Source organism: Homarus americanus, unplaced genomic scaffold (assembly GCF_018991925.1).
Source record: "Homarus americanus isolate GMGI-L3 unplaced genomic scaffold, GMGI_Hamer_2.0 scaffold12870, whole genome shotgun sequence".
Taxonomy (NCBI): Eukaryota; Metazoa; Arthropoda; class Malacostraca; order Decapoda; family Nephropidae; genus Homarus; species Homarus americanus.
Window position 1 is genome coordinate 410,114 of NW_024711502.1, and position 23,440 is coordinate 433,553.

Sequence of the window (23,440 nt, forward strand, 5' to 3'; positions counted from 1 at the left end):
TTACTATCTATAATAAACTGTAATGACACAATTGAACTATGGTGAGGAACAGTTAAAAGAGGTTACAAACAAGGACTACCGTATGGGTCATGCTGAAAATAGGGCTTTCAACAGTTTTTTTGGTCTCGGAGTTTTAGTAATCAGAAAGGAAGGTAATTGGTTATAGTAATTAGAGGTACTTTGTTACATTAATCAAGGGAGTACTTGGTTACATTAATCAATAGGGTACTTGGTTACATTACTCAAGGGAGTACTTGGTTACATTACTCAATGGGGTACTTGGTTACATTAATCAAGGGAGTACTTGGTTACATTAATCAATAGGGTACTTGGTTATATTAATCAAAGGAGTACTTGGTTACATGAATCAGGATGTACTTGGTTAGAGTATGGACCATCAGTAGATTCTGAAAGCCCTGGAGGTACAGTACTGTGGGCTATGGACACAGTACAGTACATGAAAACACCACATTTTGGGGTGTGTAGGTAAGGGACATAATGATACAGAGAGAACAAAAAGTGAGAGCAGGACACAGGAGGGAAGACGGGGCAGTAAAGATGAGATAAGACACTGACCCCTGAACCAGATGACCCGAGGCTGGGCTCACTGACCTGGGGCTGACACTTGGTCTCCCCAGCACCATGCTGCTCACAACAGAACGAGGGGCGGCGCATGGCTCGGTCGCCCTGAATTGGCGGCCCTTTAGTAGACTGTGATGGGGGTGGGGTGTCCACAGAGGTCCCTCCGTGAGGTGGTTGTCGGCGGAGCCTGAGGCCCGGAGGTCTTCGGAGGTCCAAACGGAGCCTGAGGCGCAAAGATCTTTGGAGGTCCAAACGGAGCCTGGGGCGAGTTGGTGGGAGCCGGAGGACCAAAAGGGGCGTATGGTGTTCCCAGGGGGCCGGAGGGCTCTCCTGGGGCGGGGCAGCTGGTGGGCGGCTCCGTGGTTACTGCGGGGCACTTCCCCAGTACTCGTCTCACTAACGGCACACGCAGGGGGCCACTCGGGCAACTCGCTGAAGAGAAACAATGAGTCCAAGTTAGTATTAATGATGTATATAGTTGAAGCAGTAATAGTAGTACAGTAGTATCAGCTGTAGCAGTTGTAGCAGCAGTAATAGCAGTAGCAAAAGTAGTAGTAGTAGTAGTAGTAGTAGTAGTAGTAGTAGTAGTAGTAGTAGTAGTAGTAGTAGTAGTAGTAGTAGTAGTAGTAAGAGCACAAAAACAATCATAAAATCAGTAGTAACAGTCATAGTAGTAGCTGCAGAGGCAGGTGAACCCCCCAGGGACTAATACTTTTGTTAAACATCACCAAGATTTCACAAGCTTCACCTGAGACTAAAGCCACATTAATACATTTAGATTTTTCCTGCATCACCTACATACTGCTACAACACCCAACTGAGACCTTGAGTAAGACACAAGCAGTCCTCTTCCTCCTCCGTGCACCTGTCCTGGCACCTCCACCTCCTAGAGCCAAACTCGACGCTAATAAATTAACAATAATGTCATCCAGTTAGTCTTGAGTGTAAATCCCAGCACATACCTGGTGAGTCTTGATGGTCTTCACCTGCTGCCACAACTCAAGATCTAATTTTGATTCTAATTAACAGTTATAACATTATTAACCCTTTGACTACGAAGACTTGACCTGCCTTTGGGTATTCTAGGAGGTGGGGGAAATGGTTATCGTATCCAAAGGGTTAATATATCTTCGTCCTGGGATGAAGTAACTGTACTTAAGGGGTTCGATGGTTCATAAGTTCGGTGGGTTCAGGGTTCGGGTTGGGTTCAAAAGGTTCTATAACATGGTGGGTTCAGGTTGGGTTCGATGAGACGGTGGGTTCAGAGGTTTAAGGGTATTAGATCTAATCGCGGAATGACTCTCTCATACACGGAGTTAAGATACACACACACACACACACAAACACACACACACACACACACACACACACACACACACACACACACACACACACACACACACACACACACACACCATGGCTTACAGACTTCCTCAGTGACCGACGCCAAGCTGTACGCTTCCGAGGGGCTGTCTCCACCTTTCAGTCACTCACCTGTGGCGTCCCCAAAGGCACCAAGATGGGACCACTCTGCTTCCTTATGCTCATCAATGATGCCCTAAGAGAAACCCCCGCTCGCTGGAAATATGTCGACAACTCCACCATTGGGATCAGCGTCAACAATTCTACTCCCAACTATACCGCCCTTCAGGATTTATTGAACACTCTTCAAAACTGGGCCACCAACAACCATGTCACCATCAACCATACCAAAACCATGGTTATGCACATCAACCTCTCCTCCGACATTGTCCCACCTCCTTCCATTACTCTAGGTCCGAACACACTCCAGGTTGTAGATTCCACGAAGCTCCTCGGCGTCACCATAGACAACAAACTAAATTGGAAACCACACGTCAGTGAAGTTGTCAAATCCTCCAGTTTCCGTCTCCACCTCCTCCGCCGACTCAAGTCCTCGGAGTTCCTGCACACGAGCTCCTCAGTGTTTACACAACATTCATACTTCCCAAGCTCACCTATGCCTCCCCCACCTGGTCTTCCTCCCTAAATGCCACACAACGTAAACACCTAGAAAAAGTGCAAAGAGGGCATGCAAGATTATTCTCTCCCTTCCTACTCCACATATCAAGAAGCGCTCAACACACTGACCCTTTCGACTCTCACTGACCATCACCACGACCTCATCTGCAAATTTGGTAAGAAGCTTCTACACCATCCCCGACACCGGCCCTACTACCACCTGAGATCCCTTGTCCGAGAATTGCTGTTCGACACCACAACCGCATCCAGCCCATACGTGCACGAACTGATCGCTATAAGAACAGCCCAGTCCCAACCATTGTAAAAATTATCAATAACTTGTAATAAATCAGTGTATTCACTCCCAGTAAACACTGCTCCTTACACTGTCACTATGTTGAAATGAACTGTAGTTTGAGCTTTTCCCCATCTAGTTATTATATGTCTTATTTGTGTCACTTATGTTACTTGTATATTATTTGTAATTCGTAACCCATTCCCCAAATATGTAACTGTATATTTTCAGCCTTCTGGCTGCCAAGCTCAATAAACCGTTAATTATTATTATTATTTATTACACACACACACACACACACACACACACACTAAGTCCACCAACTCTTTTCTTTTCTCGCGCTCAGCTCTATGCCTTGCCTTCCTGACCTGACTGATAATGTCCCTCCCACAAGTCCCTAAAGTCCATTAACATTTGCCTTCCCCGGTTCTAACTATGCCCATCAGTGCTCCCCCGACATACCAATTGGTCCTTCCTGCAATTCCTAACATACACCTCTCATCTCAGTATATTGTTTTCAGTATTTAGTATCTTCTGGTTCTTCCCTAACATCTCTGTCTCCTGGGCGTCTCTAGCATCATTCTAAATCTCCTGCTATCACCCAACATCTTTACCTATTCAGCCCTTCCATAATATCACCCCTAATTCTTTGTCTCCTGGCTACAACATCTCCACGTCCTCCTGAGGAGGCCACCGGCTGTCCTCCTCCTCCCAGTGGTGAACTAAGTGTTATGATGTGAGGTGAAGGGTGAGGCAGGATGGGACGAGTGAGGCATTGGAACATCAGGGTTGACAGAGGAAATCAGGCAACATTCATCATGCACAACCACGAGACTACCCTGTTGCATACTGTATGTGGTGGAGGAGGGGGAGGAGAGGAGAGGAAGGAGGGAGGAAGAGGGAGGGAGTAAGGCGGGGAAGAGGTGAGGGAGGGAGGGGAGAGGAGAGTAGGGAGGGGGAGGGTAGAGATTAGAGAGGAAGGGCAGATGAAGAGGAGGTGGAAGGAAGGAGAGAGAGGAGGAAGGAAGAGTGGACAATGTGTATGTATACAAGTCATCACCTGGACTTACTAATTACAGGTACCGGACGTTACTCTATTACCCCTCAACAACAAAGAAAAACATCCAAACTTTATAACAAACACAAGACGAGAATACAAAAACGAACAAACAAACACCACGTTCTTAACCACACCTGTACATTACCGGACCAACAACCAAACAACACCTTGGGCACCTCAAGAGACACCCCTCCTGGTTCTCAAGAATATCAGGAGGTTTACGTAAGCCAATTAGAAGACGTCGCACTGCCCAGGTATACAGAACACCTTACTGGGGGAGGAGGGGGACCGATCCCTATTAGTCAAGTCCATCCTCAAGGGCTTTTATATCCCCAAAGATCTTACGTTAAAAATCCATCAATAAACTTCCATACACATCTTCCTTATTCACATATAAAAACAACGATACACTGATGCCGCTGTCTTTAATGGCGTCCAAACTAGCCAGAGACTCAGCCATAAATAAGCAAGTGTCTTCTTATATCACAAGTTAAAGGGAGAGGTATAAAAAAAAAAGCCTCTTACGTAAATTGCTTTAATAATCTGATTAAGTCAAGTGAGTATATATAAGACGTCTTGTTTCTTTCTACACACACACACACACACACACACACACACACACTCGACCTCTCTTTGTGTAGCTTCCTTCAAACAACTAACACTCATGACCAGAAAATATAATCATAGGTCATAGGTCAAGGGAGCGAGGGTGACCACTACCCCAATGACCTATATAATAGATTCCTAGATAAATAAATAAATAAAAGGAGAATTAACTTAAAGGACAACAGGGGGGAGGGGTTAGGGGGTAAAAGGGTAGAGGGGGTAAAGGGTAGGGGTAGGTGGTAAGGGGTAGGGGGAGGAGGTAGTGGATTCAGGCCTTGTGATTCTATTTTTTTTATTATCGACAAAAACATTTTAATTTGTGTACAAGATTTTAAGGATCACGTGAACATTAGACACCCTAGTTTATTTCACCCGATGATTAACTTAACCTAACCTAGCGTAACCATCCTAACGCTTACCAAACTTAACCTAACCAAACCTCACCTCACCTAACGCTTACCAAAACTAACCTAACCAAACCACACCTCACCTAACGCTTACCAAAACTAACCTAACCAAACCTCACCTCACCTAACGCTTACCAAAACTAACCTAACCAAACCACACCTCACCTAACGCTTACCAAAACTAACCTAACCAAGCCTCACCTTACCTAACCCTTACCAAACTTAACCTAACCAAACCTCACCTCACCTAACGCTTACCAAAACTAACCTAACCAAACCACACCTCACCTAACCCTTACCAAAACAAACCTACCCTAACTTTCCTTCCCCCTTCCTTCCTCCTTCCCATCCTTCCTCCTTCCCATCCTTCCTCCGTCTCCCTCTCTTCCTTCCTTCTCTTGGCTCTGTCCTTGTTGTTGTTGTGTTAAAAGGTAAGAGAGTGGGATATAAATACACCCTCCTCCCTCACTCCGCCTCAACACCAACACTAACTGGGTGCTATTGGTGGTGGTGGTGGAGAGTGGGAGTAGGTTGTGATGGTGATTGTGGTGGTGGTGGAGATTGGGAGTGGGTTGTGATTGTGGTTGTGGTGGTGGTGGAGGTTGGGAGTGGGTTGTGATGGTGGTTGTGGTGGTGGTGGAGATTGGGAGTGGGTTGTGATGGTGGTTGTGGTGGTGGTGGAGATTGGGAGTGGGTTGTGATGGTGGTGACGGGATAGTTTGGTGTAGTTGGAGAAAGTGGTAGTGGGTGATGGTGGTGGCATGTAGGGGGGGGGGGAGAGGGGGTGAGGGCAGGCACCACTCCACAAAAATTGCATCCCTCGACCAATGCACCACTCGACCACTGCACCACTGTCACCAATAGTCTAAGAGTCTCTGTCATAACAATGAGACATCGAGGCCATACATCCCCCACTTCGGTACACAAGGAGGCACCATGACCGACACTGTACTCGACCACCTTAACTTTCCCCAACTGTAAAATCAGGCACCCATTCACAGCTGGATGAACTGTGGATCTCCCGGGCGCGAACCAGGGACCTTTAGAACAAAAATTGAGCATTATATCTACTCAACCACGGCTCCCTTCCGAACGAGACAAGAAGCAGGTGATTTATTTTATGTTTAACTTCTAATTTTGATTCCATGTTTGAATAAAGTAAATAAATAAAGACTTCCCTGTAAACCTCAGTAGATACGGTTAAAACCACCCCTGGGCCTCAGTCTTCCATCCCAACTATTCCATCACATCACAAACTCTTCGGCTCCCTCCTAGGCTGTGATAAGCCTCTAGGACACAAAAAATAAATAAATAATAAAAATCTAAAGCACTAGGTCAGTCGGGCGGCGGAACACATAATAATTTCAGGGATTAATTACCAGAAGTCACCGCCACCCGCTGACAGCACCTGTATATATACCTTCTACCTGCGTGTCTCTTAATTAATTTGCTGGCGATTGTGGGTGGCTGGGGTGGTGGTGGGTGGCTGGGGTGGTGGTGGGTGGCAGGGGTGGTAGTAGGTGGCTGGGGTGGTGGTACGTGGCAGGGGTGGTGGTAGATGGCAGGGGTGGTGGTAGGTGGCAAAGGTGGTGGTAGGTGGCATGGTGGTGGTAGGTGGCAAGGGTAGTGGTAGGTGGCAAGGGTGGTGATAGGTGGTGGTGGTGGCGGTTGGTGGCAGAGGTGGTGGTGAATTAGCTTTTCCAGGGTGGTGGTAGATGGCAAGGTGGTGGTAGGTGGCAAGGGTGGTGAGGAGGCAGGTGGCTGGGGTGGTGGTAGGTGGCAGGGGGTGGTGGTAGGTGCTTGGGGGTGGTGGTGGGTGGCTGGGGTGGTGGTGGGTGGATGGGGTGGTGGTGGGTGGCTGGGGTGGTGGTGGGTGGCTGGGGTGGTGGTAGGTGGCAGGGGTGGTGGTAGGTGGCAGGGGGTGGTGAGGGTGGGTGGCTGGGGTGGTGGTGGGTGGCTGGGGTGGTGGTGGGTGGCAGGGGTGGTGGTGGGTGGCTGGGGTGGTGGTGGGTGGCTGGGGTGGTGGTGGGTGGCAGGGGGTGGTGTAAGGTGGCAGGGGTGGTGGTGTTAGCAGGTGGCAGGGTGGTGAAGGTAGGTGGCTGGGGTAGTGGTTGGTGGCTGGGGTAGTGGTAGGTGGCTGGGGTGGTGGTAGATGGCAGGGGTGGTGGTAGATGGCTGGGGTGGTGGTGGGTGTAGAGGGGTGGTGGTGGGTGGCAGTGGGTGGCTGGGGTGGTGGTGGGTGGCAGGGGTGGTAGTAGGTGGCTGGGGTGGTGGTACGTGGCAGGGGTGGTGGTAGATGGCAGGGGTGGTGGTAGGTGGCAAAGGTGGTGGTAGGTGGCATGGTGGTGATAGGTGGTGGTGGTGGCGGTGGTAGGTATGGTGGTTGTGATATTCAACCTTACACACACATCCAATGCCGTCTGCAGAATCTCAAACGTTCTCTCATTTCTTTCCCAATGGTGTGTCTCTCTGGCCTCGTGACAATGTCTCTCTCTCTGGTCTCAGCTCGTGTCTCTCTCTGGTCTCGTGCTCGTGTCTCTCTCTGGTCTCGTGCTCGTGTCTCTCTCTGGCCTCGAGTTAATGTCTCTCTCTGGTCTCTCGCTAGTCTCGTGCTGGTCTCGTGGCTAGACCAGCTGGAGCGGGCGCGACACATAACTCTCCGGACGTCTCTTTAAAGTGCAGAGGCTGAAAGGAAACTTGGGTGCCGGAGGAGAGAAAGGGGGGAGGGGATGGTGGGAGGGATGATATGTGTGGGGAACGGAGTGGTGGAAGGGAGGGAGGGAAGGGGAGATTCCGATAGGGAGGGGAGATGAAAGGTGGAGAGAGGGTGAGATGGATGGAGAACGGAATGATGGGGTGATGAGGGAAGGGAATAGATAAGATAGATGGGGAGGGGAGGTGGGAAGTGGGGAAGGGAGGGAGTAAGATAGATGGGGAGAGGTGGGGTGGGGGAGGTGTTTGGGGAGAGAATCTGACTTAGACTTTGCTGGTGTAGTGTTGTCAGCGTGACTCGTACAGTACATTTTAGGTAAATAGCACAAGTATGGTACGGGTCTTAAAGCTGGTGGCACGGGATCCATGACCTCGTTTGACCCCGAATGAGTGAACGGGCAAGTACCTTTAAGAACCACTACCACCACCTAACCTGATCAAATGTCCGTCTCATCATCCTACTGCCACTCATAGATAGTGCCACCCAACCACCCAGTCTAGTGCCACCAGTCTAGGGTACCCAGCTTGATATTGGTAACTTGTTCCACTCGTCCACTTCTCAATTTCCAAACCAATGTTTACCTATTCCGCGCCTAAATCTAAATTTGTCTAATTTAAAACCATTAATACGAGTTCGCTCCTGGTTGCATAGTTTGAGTACCTTTGCAATGTCCCCTTTGTTTAACCCTGACTTCCATTTATACACCTCTATCAGGTCGCCCCTCACTCTACGTCACTCGAGGGAGTGCAAATTAAGATGCTTTAACCTGTCTCTGTACTCAAGGTTCCTAATGCCCGGGATTAGTCTTGTCATTCTCCTCCGAATTCTTTCCAAGGATTCTATATCCATTCTGTAGTACGGTGACCAGAATTGAACTGCGTAATCCAAGTGAGGTCTCACAAGGACAAGATATAGTTTTAGGATGACCTCGCTAGTCTTGTAACTAACACTCCTTTGTATGAATCCAAGTACTTTATTAGCCTTGTTTCGAGCAAATACACATTGTTGACTTGGTTTAAGAGTCTCACTTATCATTACTCCTAAATCTTTCTCACAGTCGGATTTCTCTATAACATCGTTGTTCATCTGTATCTGATTTCTCTGTTTACATCTCCTATACTGACCACTTTACATTTGTCCACGTTGAATTTCATCTGCCATTTTTCAGACCATTCGAAAAATTTGTTTAGATCTTTCTGTAGTTTTGTGGAGTCCTCGTCAGATTTAATAACACGTCCTATTTTAGTGTCATCAGCAAATTTGCTTATGTTGCTGTCTATGCGGATATCTATGAATTTATGTATATAATAAATAATAATGGTCCAAGTACTGAGCCCTGGGGAACTCCATTAGTGACGTTGCTCCAATGGGACTTAGTGCCATTAATGCTCACTCGCTGTTTCCTGTCCTGTAGCCACGCCCTAATCCATTTAAGGATATTACCTTTGATGCCATGTGCTTCTACCTTTCTAATTAGTCTTTCGTGGGGGACTCTGTCGAAGGCTTTGCTAAAGTCGAGATATACCACATCATAATTGTGCCCCTCGTCCACCGATTCGAAAACTGACGAAAAGAATGTTAATAGATTAGTTAGACATGAACGCCCGCTTGTGAAACCATGTTGGGAATCATTGATCTTATCTATACAGTTTTGTCTCCTTATCACGCCACTGACTCGCCTCACTTTACTAGCTAACCACAACCACCACTACTACTAACTATCACCATTACTATCTACCACCACCACCACCACTACTACTACTACTACTAACTATCACCATTACTATCTACCACCACCACCACCACCACCACCACTACTACTACTACTATTACTATCACCATTACTATCTACCACCACCACCACCACTACTACTACTACTACTAACTATCACCATTACTATCTACCACCACCACCACCACTACTACTACTACTATTACTATCACCATTACTATCTACCACCACCACCACCACTACTACTACTACTATTACTATCACCATTACTATCTACCACCACCACCACCACTACTACTACTACTACTAACTATCACCATTACTATCTACCACCACCACCACCACTACTACTACTAACTATCACCATTACATCTACCACCACCACCACCACACTACTACTACTACTATTACTATCACCATTACTATCTACCACCACCACTACACTACTACTACTACTATTACTATCACCATTACTATCTACCACCACCACCACTACTACTACTACTACTAACTATCACCATTACTATCTACCACCACCACCACCACTACTACTACTATTATTATTATTTAAGTTTGAATTAGGTTAAGTTCAATAAGGTTAGGTTATGTAAAGTTGTTAAATTAACCTAGGTCACGTGAGGTTAAGTTCATAAGGTTGGGGTTAGGTTAGGTGGAAGCTAGGTTAGGATTGGTTGGCTTCCAAAACTTACCCCGATGAAGCCAAAGGAACCCTAATTGGTTTCACTTACACTGCATACCTTCATACACCTTTTCCTCCTCCACCATGCACACCACACCCCCCTCCCTCCATGTAAACCCACACCCCTCCCCCACAGCCGCACCCCACCCCTCCCTCCTGTGCCTCCCCTACAGCCGCACCACACACCCCTCCCTCCCGTAGCCACACACCCCTCCCCCACAGCCGCACCTCACCTCCCCCCCCCCCCTACAGCCCCACACACCCCTCCCCTCCGCACACACCCCACCCCTCCCTCCCATCAGCCCCCCCACACCCCTCCCCCCCATGCACCTATACACCCCTCCCTCCTGCCACACCTCCCCCACAGCCACCCACACCTCCCCCCACAGCCCCCTCCTCCCCAGCCACACACCTCTCCCCCCTACCCACCCACACCCCCCTCACTCCCATCCACACACCTCTCCCCCTACAGCCACCTACACCTCCTCCCACAGCCGCACCTACACACCCCTCCCCTACAGCCCCTACACCCCTCCCCCACAGCCGCACCTACACCTCCCTCCCGCAGCCGCCACCTCCCCCTACATAAGAACATAAGAACATAAGAATGGAGAAACTGCAGCGGGCCTATTATTCACTGGGCAGTCCGTTTACACCCAACCCCTATTGCTCCATATGAGCATCCAACCTATGTTTGAAGCAATTCAGCGTATTCGAGTTAATGATGATATTTGGCTTGTTCCATTCATCCTCTCTGTTTCCAAACCAGTGTTTACCTATTTCACTAAATCTAAATTTGTCTAATTTAAAACCATTGTTACGAGTTCGCTCCTGGTTGGATAGTTTGAGTACCTTTGTAATGTCCCTTTGTTTAGCCCTGCCTTCCACTTATACACCTCTATCAGGTCGCCCCTCGCTCTACGTCTCTCGAGGGAGTGCAAATTAAGATGTTTTAACCTGTCTCTATACTCAAGGTTCCTAATGCCCGGGATTAGTCTTGTCATTCTCCTCTGAATTCTTTCCAATGATTCTATATCCATCCTGTAATACGGTGACCAGAACTGAACTGCGTAATCCAGGTGTGGTCTCACAAGCGCAAGATATAGTTTTAGGATGACCTCGCTAGTCTTGTAACTAACACTCCTTTGTATGAACCCAAGTACTTTATTAGCCTTGTTACGAGCAAAAAACAATATTGTTTACTTGGCTTAAGGTTCCACTTATCATTACTCCCAAATCTCTCCCACAGCCGCACCCACACCTCTCCCCCACAGCCGCACCCCACACACCCCCTCCCCCCCCACAGCCGCACCCACACACCCTCCAGCCACACCCACACACCCCTCCAGCCACACCCCACACACCTCTCCCCCACAGCCGCACCTACACACCCTCCCTACAGCCGCACCTACACACCTCCCTCCCTCCACAGCCGCACCTACACCCCCACCCTCCACAGCCGCACCGACACCCCTCCCACCCTCCCCTCCAACCTCACCTACACATAACCAGAATATTATACGACGTTAAGCCACTTCCAGAGCATTCCAACAACGACCCAATTCCTAAGACATTCCAACCAGGTGTCCTTCCCTCCCTCCTCTCTTCCTCCTTCCCCGTTCCCGAAATATTCCCGACTACAGGACCACATTTTTATTATCCACCTGGTCGAAGGGGAGGAGGGGGGGTGGGGGTGGGGGGGAGTCTGGGGCTGAATAAATCCCCCCCCCCCTCCGCCACACTGCCAGTCCTGCAGTGTCCGCCGCCCTTCAAGACCTGACTTTAGTTCATATAAGAACATAAGAACATAAGAATGGAGGAAACTGCAGCGGGCCTATTGGCCCATACTGGGCAGTCCCGTTTACACCCAACCCCTATTGCTCATATGAGCATCCAACCTGCGTTTAACCAAGTATTCGAGTGCTAATGATGATATTTGGTAACTTGTTCCATTCATCCAATTACTCTGTTTGCAAAACCAGTGTTTACCTATTTCACGCCTAAATCTAAATTTGTCTAATTTAAAACCATTGTTACGAGTTCGTTCCTGGTTGATAATTTGAGTACCTTGTAATGTCCCCTTTGTTTAGCCGTCTTCCAATTTTATACACCTCTATCAGGTCGCCCCTCGCTCTACGTCTCTCAAGGGAGTGCAAATTAAGATGCTTTAACCTGTCTCTATACTCAAGGTTCCTAATGCCCGGGATTAATCTTGTCATTCTCCTCTGAATTCTTTCCAAGGATTCTATATCCATTCTGTAATACGGTGACCAGAACTGAACTGCGTAATCCAGGTGTGGTCTCACAAGAGCAAGATACAGTTTTAGAATGACCTCGCTAGTCTTGTAACTAACATTCCTTTGTATGAACCCAAGTACTTTATTAGCCTTGTTACGAGCAAAAACACATTGTTTATTTGGCTTAAGGTTCCTACTTATCATTACTCCTAAATCTCTCTCGCAGTCGGATTTTCATGGCATCGCATTTCTTTACATTTGTCGACATTGAATTTTATCTGCCATTTTTCAGACCATTCGAAAAATTTGTTTTAGATCTTTCCTGTAGTTTTGCTTTAGTCCTCGTCAGATTTGATAACACGTCCTATTTTAGTGTCATCAGCAAATTTATTTATGTTGCTGTCTATGCCGATATCTATGTCGTTTATGTATATAATAAATAATAATGGTCCAAGTACTGAGCCTTGGGGAACTCCACTAGTGACGTTGCTCCAATGCGATTTAGTGCCGTTTATGCTCACTGGCTGTTTCCTGTCCCGTAACCACGCCCTAATCCATTTAAGGATATTACCTTTGATGCCATGCGCTTCTATCTTAGTCTTTCGTGGGGAACTCTGTCGACGGCTTTACAAAGCTCTAGATATACCACATCATAATTGGTGTCTCCTCGTCCACTGATTCGGCAGTAGAAAAGAATGTTAATAGATTAGTTAGGCAAGAACGTCACGGCAGCGAAGCCATGCTGGGAATCATTGATCAATAAGTTGCTTCTCCAGGTGATTTCGAATAGAGAGTTTGGAAATGATTGGCTGATAATTTGCCTACTACTGATGTTAGACTGATTGGGCGGTAGTTGAGGGATAATTGATCTATCCCCCCCTTCTTGAAAATCGGTATTGCATTGGCTATCTTATCCGGGATTCTGGTACTTCACCTGTTTTTTAAGGACATGTTAAGTAACTTTGCTTTCAGGGCATACTAAGCTCTTCCATACATTCCTTTAATACTCTGTGGCAAATATCTCATCAGGTGGTGACTTATTAGGCTTTTAGTTGTCTGTTGCTTACTAACATCGTTACTAGTCCTACTATCTCCGCCAATTTGTTTTTCTTCACTATATCTCTGAATAGGGAGTCGAGGTTGCCTCAGGTGTATCATGTTTAGATTTTCGGTGTTCAAAACTGTTGAAAAATATTTATTCAAATTATTGCTCATTTCTCCGTCGTTATCAGTCAGCTCGCTTCGGAGTCTGACCGTATTGAATATTTTTCTCGTGTTTTAGTTTTGATACATTTGGTAGAATCCTTTGGGTTTGTCTTCGCCTCTCTTGTATCCTTACCTCATTATTCCTCTTTTGCTTTCCTTATATAAGTTTTAACTCTATCGCCAATACCTAATAGTCCCGAATTGAATTTCGCCACGATTTATCCTTCTACCTATAGCCTTCCTTTGTGTGATGTTCTTTAAATAATTATTTATCCATTTAGGGTCATTGTTGTCTGATCTGAGTTTTTGTATGGTATGTTCTGCCTTTGTGCATTAAGTAACTCACTATTTAAATTATCGTGGAACTTCGGCAATCCTCAGATCTCGTTATCAGGTCGAGAATTGTCATCTGTCAGGTTCGGCCAAGCGCGACACCCCCTCTCTCAGCTGCCTCTTTAAACTGTCAAAGTTTGCCCTTCTGAAATCTGGTACTTTGTGGAATTTTCCTTACGTCTGCCCTGAAAATCTAACTGGATGGGTACCTTTGTGATCGCTGTTTGCAGTTCGTTCCCCTACCTCGACATTGCCTAATGAGGTTTTCTCTGTTCGTCAGAACTAAATCCAGTATATTATTACCCCGTGTGGTTCAGTTGTATGTTGACAGGAAGCAGTCCTGGATCATCAGAAATCCTCTGATTCTGGAAGTTACCCGGCAGGACGGTCCAATCTATTTGGCCAGAGTTAAAGAGTCGCCTACTATACAGACTTTTGTTGTGTATGGAAGCCCTGCGCATTTCATCCCAGATAAGTCGCTCATTGACGCTATCAAGGTTAGAGGGTCTATATATATTACCCCTGTGATTAATTTTTCCCCGACCGTCGCTTAATTCTACTCAAATTGTTTCTGTATTCCTCTCAGTTTTATTTCCTTAATTATTTCACACTTCAGATTATCCCTAACATAGATTGCTACTCCGCCTCCTTTCCTGGTCTGCCTATCGGTATGCGTTTGTAACCCGCAATTTGTTATTCGACTGGTAATTCACGTGTGTCTAGGTTTGATCCATGTTTCAGTAGATATTTGGCTTCGATTTCTTCGGTACATACCAAGGCCTTAATATCATCCATTTTCGTTTCTCATACTTCTGCTGTTCGCTGTTAGTATACATTTAGAAGGATTAGTCATTGTTCACCAATTCTTTCCCTTACCGCATTTAGTTTAAACTCACCTCTAATTTGGTTTTGTCATCATTCTTACTATTTCCCTGTAATCTTCGCCTTGTTTGCCTCCAGTCTCTCACACGAAGTAACCATATTTCTCTTAGCGGTTTAAAGACTTCGATATCTTTTGAACTGCCCCCCCTCTAGAAACCCCAGCCAGTACTCCATCCCTAGACAGGTGCACCCCATCCCTAGCATAAAGGTCCCTTCTGCCATTGTTAGTCCACAGAACCTTCTACAGAAACTAGTTATGTAATCCTTATCAGAATTCCTATCTTGTGTGAGGGGTAGAGAGAGGTGGGGAGGGGTGAGGGGTGTAGAGGGGTGAGGAGGTGAGGAGAAGGAGGTGTGTGAGTGAAGTAGGAAGCTGGGTTGGTTGGGTAATGAGGAGGTGAGGTAAGTCTATTGCCGTATTATTAAACAACATCTTCCTTGAAGAGGTCGTCGTTTTCAACCCGAGTTTTAAATAAAATGAGTCCTGAGGACCCGCAGTACAGTACTTAACGGGGTGTGGCGGTAAAATTATGGTTCAATATTATAAATTAATTTATAATTTTACCGCCACACCACCCGTTAAGTACTGTACTGTGATCCAGGTTAGCTCTTCAAGGGAAGATGTTGTTTAATAATACGGGCGTGTCTCCTGGCCTCCGTGTTGTTAACATGGGAGAAAACTGAGCAGACGTACGCGCGCGTACGTGTGTGTGTGTGTGTGTGTAAGGTGAGGTTCAAAACTGAAGCCCTAAGTACCGAGAAGCAAACACAAACAAACACAGAGACAGACAAATCTGCTGACGTCTTTTAGGAAAGTTTTCAAGGTAGTAGATAATGGCGAAAATTACGATGATATTTACTTAGACTTTAGCAAAGCGTTTGACAGAGTACCGCATCAGAGGCTTCTGAGAAAAGTTAAGGCTCATGGTATCGAGCGTAGATGGTGTTAAATCTGAGTGGGGTTGTGTAACCAGTGGGGTTTCCCAGGGGTCAGTACTGGGCCCACTCTTGTTCATAATCTACATAAGCGATCTAGATACTGGGATCAGCAGTGACATAAGCAAGTTTGCGGATGACACCAAAATAGGGCGGCAGATTAATTCAGGGCAGGATGCACATGCACTACAGGAGGATTTAAATAAACTGCAAGAGTGGTCAGAAAAATGGCAAATGAAATTCAACACCAGCAAGTGCAGCGTACTAAATATTGGAAGAACAAATACTGTCAATGTATACAGCCTTAACAACATCAACCAAGAGAAGTCGAATTGTGAAAGAGACCTAGGGGTACTTGTAAGCCCGGACCTACGGCCTAGAAAACAGTGCGTTAATGTTCGAAATAAGGCAAACAGAGTATTAGGTTTTATATCTAGAAGTGTAAGTAATAAGAGTGCAGAGGTCTTATTGCAACTATATCTTGCGCTAGTCAGGCCGCATCTCGATTATGCGGTTCAGTTCTGGTGCCCTTATTATAGAATGGATATCAATTCACTGGAGTCGGTGCAGCGAAGAATGACGAAAATGATTCCGAGACTTAAAAACCTTCCATATCTAGATAGATTTAAGAAACTAAACTTGCATTCCCTAGAAAGACGAAGAGTGCGGGGAGATATGATAGAAGTACTGTATTTATGTGGGTGAAAGGAATCAATAAAGGCGATATAGATAAAGTTCTTATAATATCCGAGCAGGATAGGGCTCGTAGCAACGGATTTAAGTTGGATAAGTTTAGGTTTAGGAGGGAGATAGGAAGGAACTGGTTCACAAATAGGGTGGTGGACGAGTGGAACAAGCTTAGCAACTTTGTAGTAAGTGCTGGAACGCTGGAAAGTTTTAAAAGGAGGCTAGATAGATTCATGGATGATAGAGAGTGGAAATAACTCTCGACAGGAGCTGCCATGCACAGGCAACCGGCCTATTGCAGACTCCTTATTTTCTTATGTTCTTAAAAACAGACAGACAGATCAACAGAATTCAACAAGGTATTCAATAAGGTTAAGTCCTCAATTGACACTTTGGCTCCCAGAAGGTTTAAAGACAGACGTCAAACTCCCACTGTTGGCTTGTCGACTAAAACCCCTTAATTCTTGTGTGTTCTTTTGAGATAATGTAGGAAAAACGGTTTATCAGTAGGCCTTAAAAATGTACCACCACTACTACTACTACTACTACTACTACTACTACTACCAATAATAATAATAATAATAATAATAATAATAACAATAATAATAATAATATAAGGCAGAAAAAAGAGGGAGTGGGGTGGGGTGGGATTAAGAGTACGATTGCAATTGTTTACATCCAAACAAACATACAAACAATCAGTCTACTCATACAAACAATCTAGATCAAAGCTGCTATGGCCTAACGGGTATAAACAACGCACTGCCGTAGTTAACTCGACTGCATAAACAAGGATAATTTATGTACTGAGATTTAACAACTGGTCTTAACTCTCACATGAACAAAAGATGAACAATGGCCTCTTAAATCACCTGAACAAAGAATAAAGTCTCTTATCCTGATCAAAATATGTCCCTTGTCACCTGAACGATCAACAAAACCTATTAACCTCACCTGAAAAATCAACAAAATCCATTAAACTCACCTGAACAATCAACAAAATCCATTAAACTCACCTGAACAATCAACAAAATCTATTAACCTCACCTGAACAATCAATAAAATCCATTAACTCACCTGAACAATCAACAAAATCCATTAAACTCACCTGAACAATCAACAAAATCTATTAACCTCACCTGAACAATCAATAAAATCCATTAACTCACCTGAACAATCAACAAAATCAATTAACTCACCTTAACAATCTATTAACTCACCTGAACAATAAACAAAATCCATTAATTCACCTGAACAAACAAGTCGTGTAAACTCAGCTAAACAAAAATACACCCATATAGACGTGTAAACTCACCTGAGCGAGGGGCTTCTTGTTTAAGCCTCGTGGTGGTGGTGGGTGCTTCACTTATTCTTCTTTTTCTTCTGCTAAGTTTATCACGATTCTTCTTATTCTTCTTTCTTGTGTTAATTCTTATTTTCTTGATGTTCTGTCGATTCTTGGTTTATTTTCGAGTGTTTGTTGGTTCACTTTTTTTAACTACGGCACTTTTTTTTCTCTCTGTTTTCTATTCATAATTTTAGATTTTTTCTATTTTATTCAAAACTTTCTATTTTTAAACTTTTATTCTCCAAAACTTTCTACTTCTTGTAACTTTTATTCTTCAAAACTTTTTAATATTTTTTTCCTTTATACTTTTCTTATCTTTCTTGTCGGGAATATTGTTTACTTGACCTTCTTAATTAACCCTTTCTTCCTTTACTTCTAAATACTCCTTCAAGCAAATTATTTTAAGTAGATCCTAACCAAAGCGACTCACAACTAACTCAAAGACACACCTTCCACACACAATTCTACTCTCAAAAAGCTTATTATTTTTTTTATATAACTTTCCTTTCCTGGGAAACTATATATATACTTTTTTATAAGCTTTTCCTGCAAAAATTAAATAAACTTCTTCTCTTTTACTTAAGTTTTCTCAAATAAAGTGCTTTTTATAGAATAAATTTATATATACTTTTTTATATCACATACACTTTTTTTTTATTAAAGCATCGCCCTTCTGAGTTAGTTTATATAATACATATATACATTTTTTACACAGAGAATATGCCCGCAACCATGATTTATTGAGAAGTAGAGAAAGGGTTGTGTTTCACTATGGCTCCCAGGATTAGTGGCTGTGATGGCGCGCACAGCTGTAATCTGAGGGGGGTGTGGGGGAGATAGACTGGTGAGGGTAGGGGAGGGGAAGGAGGAAGGGAAGGAGGAGGGAGGGTCAAGGAGAAAAGTGAGGGAGTAGAGGAAGGGGCTACCCTCGCCTGGTGCAGTAAAGAGAGGAGGAGAGGATGAGGGAGGGAGAGGAGAGAATGGGGTGAGGTAGGGAGATAGAGGGGTAGGTATATAGAGACTGGTTCACTCAGTAAGCCGCTGCTCAAGCTGGTGGGTGACGCAATGATGTGCCCACCACTCGTGTGTGTCTGTGTGTGTAATGTGTGTGTCTGTGGGTGTGTCACTCAAGGGTGTGAAGTGGGTCACCACTCGGGAAGCGCTGGCTGTCCTTCACCCAGGACGAGCTGAACCCCAGAGCTGCGGGGATGAGTTGGGATGTCCTGGGAGGTTCAAGGAAGGCCTGGGGGTCCTTTGAGATTCTGTGATGTCCTTGGAGATCCTTGGGCGTTCTCAGAAGTGCTGGGAGATCCTGGGAGATCCTTGGAGGTCCTAGGAGACCTTGCTATTTGGTAGGGACTATGCCGCAGCCCTCAGGCTGGGTCACCTCGCCACGCCCGTGGTGGGCTAAGCTAACGCGGGGCTGACTCCGCTAGGGGAGTTGTGCCTGAGGCGTGCTGGTCGTGGTGCTAGCGGTGGTGAGGGCGTGGTGGCGAGTTTACTGACGGAAGCGTTGGGGAACGTGGTGGTGGTGATGGCGGCAGCAGCAGTGGCGGTCGTGATGGTGGTCGGTCACGTGTGGTGGTCGTAGCGGCGGCAACGGCGGCGGTGGTGATGGTGGTAGTGATTGGGCGGCGGGCGGGTAGAAGAAAGGTCAAGGGTTCATATCTCTGTCACGGCACATGATGCTCTGTCTACGGCTGTTTGAGTGACCTGGTTGACACAAGGCGCAGGCTCAACATAGGGTACTCGGGGCAACCATCAGGACTTCAGCGCACTGCCCAAAACCTGCTGTTGCTGCTGCTGTTATCACGGGCCTCCTCCCACACCTGAAGAACAAAACAAACACTCGTTAACACAACACCTGTATTATCTACCTGTTCTTAATCAACACAACAACAGGGCTGTTCTAAAATACCAAAACTTTAAAATATCAATAATTTAGTAGATGTGAAATAATGAAATTATAATAATAGATCCTCATATTATCTATAACGGCTATGAAATGATATTCATAAAAAATTTCTCATTTTAAATGACACTTTGATACGATGAATCATTTTTTGTTTTGGATATTTTATAATGGAAAGCCAATATATAGATATGAAGGATCATTTCTATTACTGTTGATTATTTATTAATAAAAGGGGTCCCAGACGTTCTTTCGAGTTCACACACACCCCTCCTCCTCCCCAACACACACCTCCCCTCCTTCCCCAGCACACACACTCCCCTCCTCCTCCTCAACACCACACCTCCCCTCCTCCTCCTCCTTTCACACACTCCCCCTCCCTCAACAAACAACAATGACACACACATCACCGCATGAACTAGATTAGAACTTAATAATTTCCTGGCTGTGAACACGATGCCTACACACACCCATGTTCCTGCTCTCCTCACAAAATGTCAAGGCCAATGTGATACCTCTCTCTCTCTCTCTCTCTCTCTCTCTCTCTCCTAATATATATCGTATATAATGTTATAATAGGTATTAATTAACTGCTAACAGCACGATGTTCAGTGGGTGGCAGAATTACGATGACCTCCAGTTTCCATTTAAACTGACGTGTTTAAAATTAAAGAATAATTTAGGTAAAGAAATATATTCATTAAATACGTTCAACAGTATGTGTAGATGTAAAGAAATGGAAAATGTATTACTTTTACATTAACATTTAAAAGTCTTGTTTGATGCTGGGAACTACTTTAGGATCTCAGCGCGGAGGTATATTTTTCCCTTCAAGCTGCGACTGTTGACTGACTGACTCAGGACTCAACTGATTGTTCAATTGTTCAGCTTGACTCAGGCAGACAGGGCGAGCACCAAGTTAATATTAGGAATGTTCAATTATTTTCAATTTATTTCCTCTTCCATTACTCTATATTGTCAACGTTATATTTCATACGACTATTACTGTTAAATACTCGGCCACATTGTGTTTACGTTACATCAGTATTGTATTTCATGACTTACGTAGTTAAAGTTATTTTTATTATAATTATACAGTATACCAAACAAGTGTTTCCCCACACTTGTGAACCCCTCCCCCCGAGGCCCCAGGCTGGGGCATCGTCATCATTCTGGACAATTTCGGACGTAAAAAGCTTCATATCGGACTTTTATCGCCTTATAAGACCACCAATCATAAAAGTTTGTACAAGTCCCAGTCCAATATTAAACGTGTGTGTGTGTGTGTGTGTGTGTGTGTGTGTGTGTGTGTGTGTGTGTGTGTTTAGTCTATATGTTCTTTGTTATTAGTATTGTGTTCCACGCTATATGACGTAAGAGCGGACGGACGGACGGACGGACGGAAGTAAGAGAGGGCGACCGTGAGAAAAATAAAATCAAAAGAGACACAGACAGACGCAGGGATAAGAGGAGGATGGAAACAGTAGTAGGAGTCGAGGCTAACAGTGAAACCTGGACAGCAACACGGCAGTATACAACACCATAGAGGAGGAGGAGGAGTGAGAGAAGAAGAAGAATAACAATGAAGAAGAGGTGGGGAGAGAGGAGGAGGAGAAGGGAATGTGAGGTGAGGGAGGGAGGAGGTGGTGTGAGAAGAGGGAGGAAGAAGAAGAGCTAACTGATAAGGAGGGAGGTGGGGGAGGAGGAGGAAGAGATGTGAGGGGTGAGGAAGGAGGAGGAGGTGGAGGTGTTATCACTTACCACATGTTATCAAGTGGCACCGGATACAGCCCCCACCACCCACAAAGCCGGAGACACGCCACACACACACACACACACACGCACACACACACACACACACACACACACACACACACACACACACACACACACCACAGATCCTCATCAGAAACTTGCTGTCCGACACCATAACCGCATCCTAGCCCATGCGAGCACGAACTGGTAAAGAACAGTCCCAACCATTGTATAAATTATCAATAACTTATAATCAACAGTGTACTCACTCCTGTCAATCTTACTTTTTACTGTCACTATGTTGAAATGCACATGGTTGAGCTTCTCCCCCACCTAGTTATTATATATCACATTTGTATCACTTATATTACTTGTATATTATTTGTAAATCAAAGGCCATTCCCCAATTATGTAACTGTATATTTCCAGCCTTCCGGCTGCCATGCTCTTTCAATAAACCGTTAATTATTATTATTACACACACACACACACACACACACACACACACACACACACACACACACACACACAGAAAACTTCTCACCGTTCATCAATGCTCCCTATACGTTAAGGTCACCCCCACACACTAATACTCATCACATCAGGACAACTAATAATAACAACACCTTAACTACCCTCCCTAACTACCTAAGAGCGATAAACCTCTCTTCAATCAGTCAATCCCAAAACCAGTTAATAAGTCAATTCCTCAGTAGCGAGTCAATTGAGAAGAAAAGTATTCGCCATATTTTGAGAATCAGGTGACAAGATGTTTACGTTTTGACCTTGAGGATGCCGACTTCAGTACTGCCAGGCCCCGGGAACCAAAATAAACATATGGCCAGGAGAGACGGAGGAAGTGAGGGTAGAGAGGAGGGAGGAGGAGAGGAAGGGAGGTGAGGAAAGAGGGGAAGGAGGAGGGGGGGGTGGGAGGAGGGGGTGGGGGTAGGAGGAGGTGAGGGTGAGAGGAGGGGGGTGAGGGGGTAGGAGGGAGGGGAGAGTGAGGGGAAGGAGGGAGAGTGAGGGGTAAGGAGAGGGGGGGGGTGTTTACATCCTGCGACGGGAACCAGCGAGAAGCAACGTGATATACAGTTCTGATAGGTCGGTTTAAGTACAGTAATTCTGGGTGTTTTTTAGTGGGTAGGAATTATTGCTTTGTGTACTGTAGTCTTACTTGTAAATTATGTCACACAGTTGGTGAGTAGTAATGGTGTAGTAGTAGTAGTAGTAGTAGTTTGCTCTGCCTCAGGGGATCGAGCAGCCCCAAAGCCGACAACAGTTGCAGATATTGACTACGAGGCAACAGTCCGAATGCCCCATAGATCTGCGGCTCACAACTCAACACAGCCAGGATAGCTGTGTATAAATATTTTAAATATAGAAGGTATGGCTATTGGAGGAGGCTGGAGGCCAATTAAAAAAAATATTATTATTAGTAGTAGTAGTAGTAATAGTAGTAGTAATAGTAATAATAATAATAATAATAATAATAATATACAGCCCGCTCCCTACACAACCATCGTGACGTCACCGATATCACCGACACTCCCAGGTTTAAAGAGATGACGTCACTTCCCACCAATAAGATCATCCCTCCGTCTACAGGTCCAGTTAACATTAATCAAGGTCTCTCATGGGTACGTCTCAACCGACCTTCAAGACCCGTTAATAGGATTATTTTTATTATTTTTTTTGCACTTCGCGGAATACGTAATATTAACGGGTTCATCTTAAAGTTATTTATATCTCTCTCTCTCTCTTTCTCTCTCACTTAAACTCTCTCACTGTAAAGTTTATCTACCAGTTTTTATCTCTCTCCCACCCACCCCCTCCTCTCTCTCACACACACCTGGTTGCCACAGTTATACAATCTCACTAATTAGAGCTTCCAGGTAACGTACCACCAACGACCACTTATTATTGATCTATCTCGGCAATGGACCTTTGTTAACAGTATGTACAGTATATCCCCGAGTTAATATTATTATACATACATACAGACATACATACATATACACATACATGCAGTCAAACATACATACAGACAAACATACATACATATACACATA

At 45.2% G+C, this 23,440-nt stretch overlaps 2 protein-coding genes across 2 annotated transcripts in view; both read right to left on the reverse strand.

The window, feature by feature from the left end:
• Positions 1-945, reverse strand: part of LOC121858363 — a 63,723-nt gene extending 62,778 nt beyond the window's left edge. The window contains exon 1 of the mRNA XM_042354807.1: positions 577-945. Within this exon, the coding sequence (XP_042210741.1) occupies positions 577-675 (99 nt within the window). The 5' untranslated portion in view covers positions 676-945. The remainder of the gene's footprint in view (positions 1-576) is intronic.
• The window catches only part of LOC121858547 (proline-rich proteoglycan 2-like), a 76,203-nt gene continuing 53,466 nt past the window's right edge, over positions 704-23,440 (reverse strand). Inside the window, exons 2-3 of the mRNA XM_042355039.1 lie at positions 5,930-5,970; positions 704-1,014 (exon numbers count right to left, since the gene is read on the reverse strand). Of these exons, the coding sequence (XP_042210973.1) occupies positions 704-1,014; positions 5,930-5,970 (352 nt within the window). The remainder of the gene's footprint in view (positions 1,015-5,929; positions 5,971-23,440) is intronic.